Below are 8,530 nucleotides of genomic sequence, written 5' to 3'. Positions count from 1 at the left end.
CAAAACATAATTATAAAATTTGAAGCAGAGGGAACACTTTTCCCCCCAAAAAAATGTTTCTCTTGCATCCTGGTGTGTTTTTGTAATTGCTTTAAGTCGGATTAAAATCTCAGCACCATCCTGGCTTCTATTTATAAATCTTAGTTATTGTTTACTCTTATAACCTTAGCTATCTTGGCCTCCCATGGCTGTCTTTGTGAAGCTCAGTTCCTCTTTTATTTTGGTAGGCTGTTTCATTTACTTCCTGTTTTCCTGTTAACACTCTTTCTTGTCAAATTTTGACTTGGTACTTTGAGTCATTCTCATGCTAGGTTGTGCTCCGTTTTGAGTTTGTTTGCTTTGCTTTGTTAGTTTTTCTACATTCTTAAGTATTCATTGTCACATTACCAACACAGCTGTAGTACATTCAGTTTCTGACTCACCTTATTTCCATCTCACTAATCACCTCCTAATAATTAATCCTCCAGTTTTCCGTTTTTCCTTGTCAGAGCATTTCTGTTCTCTGCCTGTCCCTCGTTGCTTCCTTGTGTGTTCATTACCAGTATTCTCCACTTCCCTTTCCTGTCTCCTTCAGCGCCTGTAAGTCTGTTTTTCTCAATAAATACTCTAAAAATTAAGAAAATGTACATATTTAAAACATCTTTAAAAACTGATTATCGGCCAGAACAGCAATATAAAAATCAGCTATTGAAGTTGGCCAGTCTGTCCATATTTAAAGGCTTAAATAAAACCTAACAAAAATCATACATTTGTGAAAATAGCATAATGGAGAAGTTTAAAAAAAAATCAAAACAGAAAAACAGTTTTTCTTAGAAAAAGATTTTATTATTATTATTATTATTATTTTTACATATTTCAAAAGATTTGTAATTCCAGAAGCCATTTTGAGATATAGACTGTAAAAATAAAACCAGTTTATTAAAAAAGCTAAAATAGATTTCACAAATCAGGATGAATAATGCAGGCTCTGACCTGTTTATTTAGCAATCTTCCTTTCTCTTTATCTGCTGTTCTGATCTGTGCTTTGTCTTAACCTGTTATATGACTATGAACTAAATACACTTACATACGGAGTGTGCAACATTTCCAATTAATGTATGTATCTTAGAACCTGATTTAACAGGCTATATATTATGTTACTTTAGATTTTCTATAAAAGCTTAAAATATTTTGATTTTTTTTTGTACAAAGCTAAGTAAAAGCAATATGATCCAGATTCTACTAATTTGTTACACATAGTTTTTGCAAAGCCAGTTGCATAAATATGTTCAACGCATTTTTATCTCAAGTGCAAAATGATCAAGTATAAAAGAAAAGTTGATTTGTATTTCTCAGAACGCCTGACATATTGGAAAGTAATTAAATGCGATATCAAAGAAAGCACTGTGACGTATGCTTTCCTGCAAAGGCACATGTGAATCGTTGGGCTGAACACTCAGTTTTCTCTTGCTTGCAGCGAGCCCAGGTGATGTTACTGCTGCCCGGAAATCAGGCTGACATGGCAGGCTTTGCATAACATTTTCCCTTCAAAAGGATAGCAGCCGTGCTCGTTTGGCTCAGGGGAGAGCTGGATGCCACAGTCCTGCAGAGGAGAAGAAAGACATGCCGGCTGCAGAATAACGTGCATCTGCGCATTTACATGTTTGTCAGTAAGTCCATTCAGGACACTATCTGTAGAGTAAATACTCACCTCACATCTGTAGCAGTTCTCATGGTAGGAGCGCCCCAGACACTCAACAGTGTAGCTATCAGTACCATCTTCTTTAGGAATGATGAGCTGGTCACAGGCGCTACACATCGGAGCATATTTCCTGGTTTTAAATTGGAACACAAAAATGAGAGAAAACGTCACATTTTATACACTGAAATAATTAAATGGTAGTAAGTTAAAACATCCATCACAAAGTAATGCATGATTGTGATCGTTTTTCAGAACTTGCATGCGTTTCTTTTCACACCTTCTGAGCTGGAAATAGAAAATAAAACTTCCGATTTTCTCCCTCATGATAATTAAGCTGAAGGTCAGATTGAAGGTGAAAAGTTTTTGAACATGTTTCAAGTCTTCACTCCTCCTGATTCAATACATTATGTGAACACCTTGGCAGACGTTTGGGTTTGTCTCTTCCAGCTTTCACAACCTTTAAAAAACTTTTACAAGCATTTTAAACAAAATGCTACAGGGCCTGCAACACATTCTTGTTGCTAATAGCACTTGACATAATTGTTTTCTTTTTTTTTTTTACCTGTAGTAGTCCTGCAGACAGTAAACTTCACCAACCTCCCCCTGAGCAAAAGCTTGTGCTCCGATTTGCTGGTTGCATGTTGTGCAGGTGAAACAGGAGGGATGGTACGTTCGCTCTATGGCACGGATTATCTGGTCGGTGATAATCTCCCCACACGTCCAGCACAGCTCCAAACTGGCCTGAAACACAGGAAAAGATGCAGCACTGACTAATTATGAAGACCTAATAAGTCTTCATAACAGACTTATTAGGTCTATTAATAACCTGATAAGTTATAATTAAATGCACGTTAACTATAACTTGCATTATAGTTAATAATGCAAATAGCAAAGATGGAGAAATCAAGGTGAAGTTTTTAAACAGAAAAGTGCAACTCTCTATCCTATGTATAGTTGCATACAAAGGTTTTCTTTAGCTTATTAAACTCATACTAGGGGAAGAAATTTTCTTTTGAATTTTTAAAATTTGGATCAATAGTTCTCCAAAATGTAATAAATGTCTTTCAAGGTTTTATTTAGACCTCGAGAGCTTTTTCAGAAATAAAGATTTCATTTCAGAGTGTGTAAAATACAGCATCTGCTTGAAAAAGTGTTGGAATTGAAACGTCATCGACTCCTGTTGTTGCTGTTGTGATTTTTTTTTTATATGGATTAAAAATATATACTACTTCCACTGGCAGATTATCTCACTAATAACAAGACATTTTTCCCACGTTAAAATACGACATCACTGACTTGAACCAGGCTCCAAAATCTCTCTGAAAAGTTACTTGTAAGCCACAAATTTGCCCAGAAACTAGACCAAAAATTCTTGGTAAGATTTTGTGTTTTTGCAGAGTAGAAATGGATTCTTTCACCCCCCACACCTAATTAACCTCGATCTATTTTCTTAGAGGTAAATGAGCAATGACCCACCTGATAGCAGCCTTCACACAGAGGGATTCCCGCCTTGTTGTAGTACTGCTTCCCAGCCAGGGGAACGTGGCAGGATCTGCACTGGAAGCAGCCCTCATGGTAAATCCTGTTCAGGGCTTCTATCGCCGGTTCAGAAAGAGCCATGGGTTTCCGACAGAAGCCACACAAATCTGCACAGTTGCAAATGTTAAACGTTAAGATCAGATGATGATTCGTGTTGAACTGAAAGTGTAAATAGAAATCTTGCCACCTTTGCTCTCTGTGGTCATGTCCTGGCTGTTTCTGTGAATCCCGTTAGTTTCTTCATCGTGTTTCGAGCCTCTGGTTGGTGAAAATACTTTTACCTGAAAATGGAATTAACGCGAAAGAAAACTGAGACTGAAAACAACAATTGAAAAACACAATTTATTAACAACAGAGACTCAAATATCTGTCTGGGCCCAGTATTTTGATTTTCCTCTAAATTGTCAAATTATGTTCCAAGTCATTTTTTGCCAAAAGTGATTTTTTTTTTATAACCTGAAACATCTTTTGGAAAGAAAGAGTGGTGATTTATTAATTAATTAATTTATTTATTTTTAAATCACTTCTGGCAAAATAAAAACATTACGTAAGCCATTATTTTAGGAAGGTGACAACACATAAATGTCAACAAACTATAAATTCTTCCGTTGTTCTAAATCTATAAATTGTGTAAAATTCTCCACAGCTTCGGACGACGTCACTGTAAATACCGTGCATCTGAAAATGTGCAGGAAAAATCTGGACAATGAAGAAAATTGCAGGAAGACTTTCAAAGAAAAACACACTGGCCAGTAAAACAATGGATCTTCTGCTGCGATCCCTTCCCTTTTCCTCATCTTTTGTTACATTTTATTTAGTCCAGACAATAATAGGAGAAAATGTTTTGAAGTGAGGAATTTAATTCACTTCTCATTTTCTTCTCAGTTTGCTGTTTCCACAAGACATGAGTTTCTCAGACTTTGTGAGTCGTTTAATGTATTCTTAAAAGAAACATAGGTACTAAAACGGTGAATTATGATGTGAAAATCAAGGTTTTAATGGGATGTGATACCTCTTTGTTGGAAACTGGGTGCTGGTCAGGACTCTGTGGATGGAGGGGAGACGTCAGGGACAGAGGAGGAGGAGGAAGAGCTGCATCTTCAGAGAACGATGAAGGTAGAATGTCAGGAGGAGGAGGAGGGAAAAACTCTGCTGGGAGTGAAATCAACAGATTCAGATTTACTTTATGGATGAAATGGTTTTATTTAAAAGGGATTGACATGACATGAAGGATCTTCACAAATGTTTATGAATGAAGTGTCACTCGGTAAATAATAACACTTTTGATGGACTTTTAATACAACTTTGTATCAAAAATGTCATTATTTACTGAATGACACTTCATGACAACATTCATAAACATTCATGAAGACTTCTTAATGTTTAGGACAGGTTGTTATAAACATGACACTTCAATTAAAGTGTTATCAATAAAACCAACCAAAAATATTTTGTAACTATTTGCTCTTTTTTTTTTTTTTTACATTTGTAGATTTTAAATATTCGCCATATCTTTGTTGATGTTGTTCTTTTATTTATGTCTTTGCCTTTAGAGCACAATTTTGTTTTTTGTTTTTTATGTGGAAACAAAATAATACTAATACAATTTTAAGTCTTAAATTTTGAAGTTTGATTTTTGAGCATAGAGACTTCCTCAAACTCAGAATTGCATAAATAAAAAAATTAAGTAGAACCACGTCTATCTAGGGACTTTTAATGAAAAGCCGACTTTGCTGCATCCAAATTAGATTTTAATTAATTTATAAATCTCGGCTAAATTTAGTTTCATAACAGAATACATTTATTCAACAGAGCTTAAAAGAATTTGAAAAGCAAATGTCAAATAAAGTGATGGATCTGTGATAAATAACATCCCATTCATTTTCTTAAAAGAAAATAAGTCTAGTTTATTTGTTTCACTGCAAAACACAAAATCTTACCAAATATTTTTGGTTGAGTTTATTTAGCAAATATCTTAGTAGACTAGAAATAAGACAAAACTAACTTAAAAGTAACGTTTCAGCTTGTTTTAAGTGAATAGTTGCTTAATTTTGATAAAACTGTACCAACTTCACTGGCTGATTATTTAATTTAAGACCAAGTAAAAATGTCTTGTTATAAGTCATCAATATTTAAGAATTATATACTTAAAACAAACTGCTATATCTGCAGAAAAGTTACCTTTAAGTTAGTTTGTCTTTTTTCAAGTGTGCAAAAATATTTGCGATTGAAACTAGACCAGAAATATTTGGTAATATTTGCGTTTTTGCAGTGTAGATTACAGTTTTGTTGTTTTTCTTGTACTTTTGAAGATTTTGGCACACTTTGACTGAAAGCTTGGACAGCCCTGCTCTGATTAATGTCTGACATGTTTCCCAACTTTAGCTCTTTTCTGTGGAGAACCCCAGAGGAGGTTTGGATTAGAAATCTCTGCAACTACAAAGCAGCTTTCTGTGTGAAACACTGGTATACAATAAAGGCCCAAAACAAGGAACAAACACTTTAAAACAAGCTCGGTCACGAATACCTGAAGAGCTCCTGCTCTTCTCCTGCACCTCGGCTTTGGTGGCTCCTGTTGGGGCAGGTCGGGGTTGACTCTGAGGGCCGGATGCTTTGGCCCGGGGCCCCGCACCGATCCAGTTTCTGCCGGTGTTGGTGGGCGACATCTCCTCTGCTCTCCGCCTGAGGGAGGAGAGGTCATCACCTGCAGTGTTGTGCTGCCTGTCCGGGCCGCCGTGGGTGCGGAGGGCCGGCTGCTGCTGCTGCTGCTGTTGTGTCACGGTGGCTCGGTGGGGGGACGACAGCGTGATGAAGACTGAGGACACCATCCTTTTCTGGGGAGCTGCTGATGCCATGGTTGAGTGAAACCCTCATACAGCCTGAATAATGCAGCACAGACCAGAGGTCATTACCAAGAGAGAGAGAGAGAGAGAGAGACGTTAACGCCCTCAGTCAGCAGTAAGAGGCTGTTCACTTTCCTCCTGAGAGAAATAATCACACACCTTCAGCTTTTATCAGACACAATGAATGGTTCAGAGGAAGGAATCTAAATCATCTGGCTCCAGCTTACCTGGTACAAAAGGAGGCGTGAAGTCAAGTCTTTATCTTCTTCTTCTTTGGTCTGGATATCAGAGTTTCTGTTTTATTTCCACTCCCATGAGCTGCCTGTGAGAGAAGACTTTACTCCGGTGGAGAGGGGCGCCTATCTGCAGAAAGCCACTCCTTTTTCCTCCTCTATCTCCCTCCCCTCCCCAGCTCTGCCGTCTGCCGACCCCTCCTCCTTTCTCTGGCTGAATGACAATTCAACCTCCCTCCTGACCATAAAAAGTGAACAGCTAATCTCTGGCAAAGTGCAGTAAAAAAAAAAAAAGAGAGAGAGAGAGAGAAGAAAAAAATCATGACACATTCATCCACTATGAAAACTTGGCTAACACTGTAACAGTCATACACTCACTCAGATGCATGTACGCTCACACAGAGTTGTGCAACGTGCAGTTGTACCAACAGCACTGTTTTTACAGTGTCATAAAGGGTTTTTCAGCCTGACGTGGACAAGCAGACACACTCACCCAACTCCCATTTTGTTATCTATCCGGATTGGACCGTACCTGAGCAGCTCTGCACCTCTGTTTCGTTTCTCCTTTACAGCTCTGCCTTATTGTCCTCTTAACCTTATTTTCACTACCTCCCTCATTGGGTCTGCCTCCTTTTTTTTTTTCTTCCCCCTCTTTCCTTCTTCCCTTCCCCCACATTATATCACTTTTGGTCTTGACTCACTATCAGTATCTTGTGGCATTAGCAGGCTTTGGCCCCTGCAGAGCTCCAATTTGGGACACACCATTTGATAGCTGTAAGCAGTGGACTTAAACTTTTCCTGGTTATCAGCGCTTTGTGGCATATTAGTAGAGGCAAAGAAGTGTGGAGCAACCAAAACGCCGGACTGGATCGGTCATATCAGGGCTGCTGATCAGCAAATATTATGGCTGCTTCCAGAGGTCTGTGACGTCCACTCCGCTCCCTCAAAGCTAAAAAAGGGATGTTGGAAGTCGAGCAGATTTGGGGGCGTGCAGAGAGGGTTAACAGGAGATGGCGATGAGGAGAGTGATGGGGGTCTCTGTTGTTCCAGCTCTGTGGAAAGGAATGCTGCGGTGATGTCACGGCTGCAGGAGGGAGCATGCCCACGGATGATACAATCCCGGGACCCGCAGGCTCCGCCCCCTTACAGCCCAAATCCTCGTTAAACCCCGTGAACCTCCTTCTGCGCCCTGACTTTTCATTTCTGACCTGCCGGCAGCGCAGAGCAGCTTTTCGCCGCTTTTTGTTCACTCAACACCCAGGAAAGACGCAGATGAACAAAAGGGAGAAAAACTAACACAAGAGTCACAGGAAACAGTAAAAGAGGATCTAGGACTTTATTTGTTGGAAGCAAAATGATGTAATTATGAAATTATTCTCACTAATTGTAAACAGTCTGACAGAGACATGCACATTTTTTTAATCAACCAACTCCGTTGCACACTGTTTTTCCATAACTACACAGTATTTATTCTATATTTTATATTCTATCTTTGTGTGACTTTCTATCACTTTGCTGCTGTTGCACAGAAATAAAGGATATTTCTATTTCTAAAATCCTAAAAAAAAAAAGACAAGCAAAGGATTTGTAGAGTAAAATCTACTGGAAACATTTCCCTCTAAACAAATCTGTTGCTCGTCTGCGACTCTTTAAACGGTTTCTTTTCTTGAAAAAACATTTTCTAAAGTCCGTTCAGTTTATTTATTTAAAACAAATGCGATTGGTACAAAACTTACCAAACAGAAATAAAACTGAAATTTCAAACTGGTAGATCAATTTTAAAGTTGTGCCTCTAAATTCTCAGTTGGATTTTGGTGTGGACTTTGACTAGGCCATGTTTTTTTCTTCTGTGGTAGCTATGGATACGTGGTAGGGTCACCGACCTGGTAAAAGATGAACCTCTGCTCCAGTCTCCAGTCTTCTGCAGCCTGTTCCTGCTGAAGGATCCACGCAGCATGAAGCTGCCACTACCCAGTGAAAATGGTGCCGCACTTTATTATTATTATCACTCTTTATATTTTCTCCTCATTGCTACTTATACATATTTCTTTTCAGAAGAAACATACAGTTGTATACTTTGCTGAATTGATTATTGACAAATAATTTAATCATTGATTAATCATTAACTGGAGTATACAGACTTTAAAAAAAAACAATTTCTGAAAGAACAACATTCTCAGAGCAGCAATTAAACCAAAAAAAGGTTAAAAAAAATTACATACATTTGCATTTAA

General features: G+C 38.1%; 1 protein-coding gene across 3 annotated transcripts; it reads right to left on the bottom strand.

The window, feature by feature from the left end:
* Nucleotides 1-1,174: 1,174 nt before the first annotated feature.
* On the bottom strand, nucleotides 1,175-7,851 carry fblim1 (filamin binding LIM protein 1). Of its 3 annotated transcripts, none has more exons than XM_008409761.2 (9): nucleotides 6,829-7,851; nucleotides 6,291-6,562; nucleotides 5,748-6,099; nucleotides 4,233-4,318; nucleotides 3,408-3,501; nucleotides 3,158-3,327; nucleotides 2,244-2,422; nucleotides 1,691-1,811; nucleotides 1,175-1,582 (listed from the first exon to the last, which is right to left on the bottom strand). In XM_008409761.2, exons 3-9 carry the CDS (start codon nucleotides 6,073-6,075, stop codon nucleotides 1,472-1,474), a joined length of 1,089 nt encoding a protein of 362 aa, XP_008407983.1. In that variant the 5' UTR covers nucleotides 6,076-6,099; nucleotides 6,291-6,562; nucleotides 6,829-7,851; the 3' UTR covers nucleotides 1,175-1,471. The 3 variants fall into 3 exon arrangements, with proteins under 3 accessions (XP_008407983.1, XP_008407981.1, XP_008407982.1); XM_008409759.2 differs by having other exon boundaries at nucleotides 4,233-4,372; nucleotides 6,829-7,850; XM_008409760.2 differs by having other exon boundaries at nucleotides 4,233-4,369; nucleotides 6,829-7,850.
* Nucleotides 7,852-8,530: the final 679 nt, after the last annotated feature.

Source organism: Poecilia reticulata, linkage group LG5 (genome assembly GCF_000633615.1).
Source record: "Poecilia reticulata strain Guanapo linkage group LG5, Guppy_female_1.0+MT, whole genome shotgun sequence".
NCBI classification, from domain to species: domain Eukaryota; kingdom Metazoa; phylum Chordata; class Actinopteri; order Cyprinodontiformes; family Poeciliidae; genus Poecilia; species Poecilia reticulata.
Note: the sequence above shows the minus strand (reverse complement) of the source record. Positions and strands in the feature narration are given on the sequence as shown.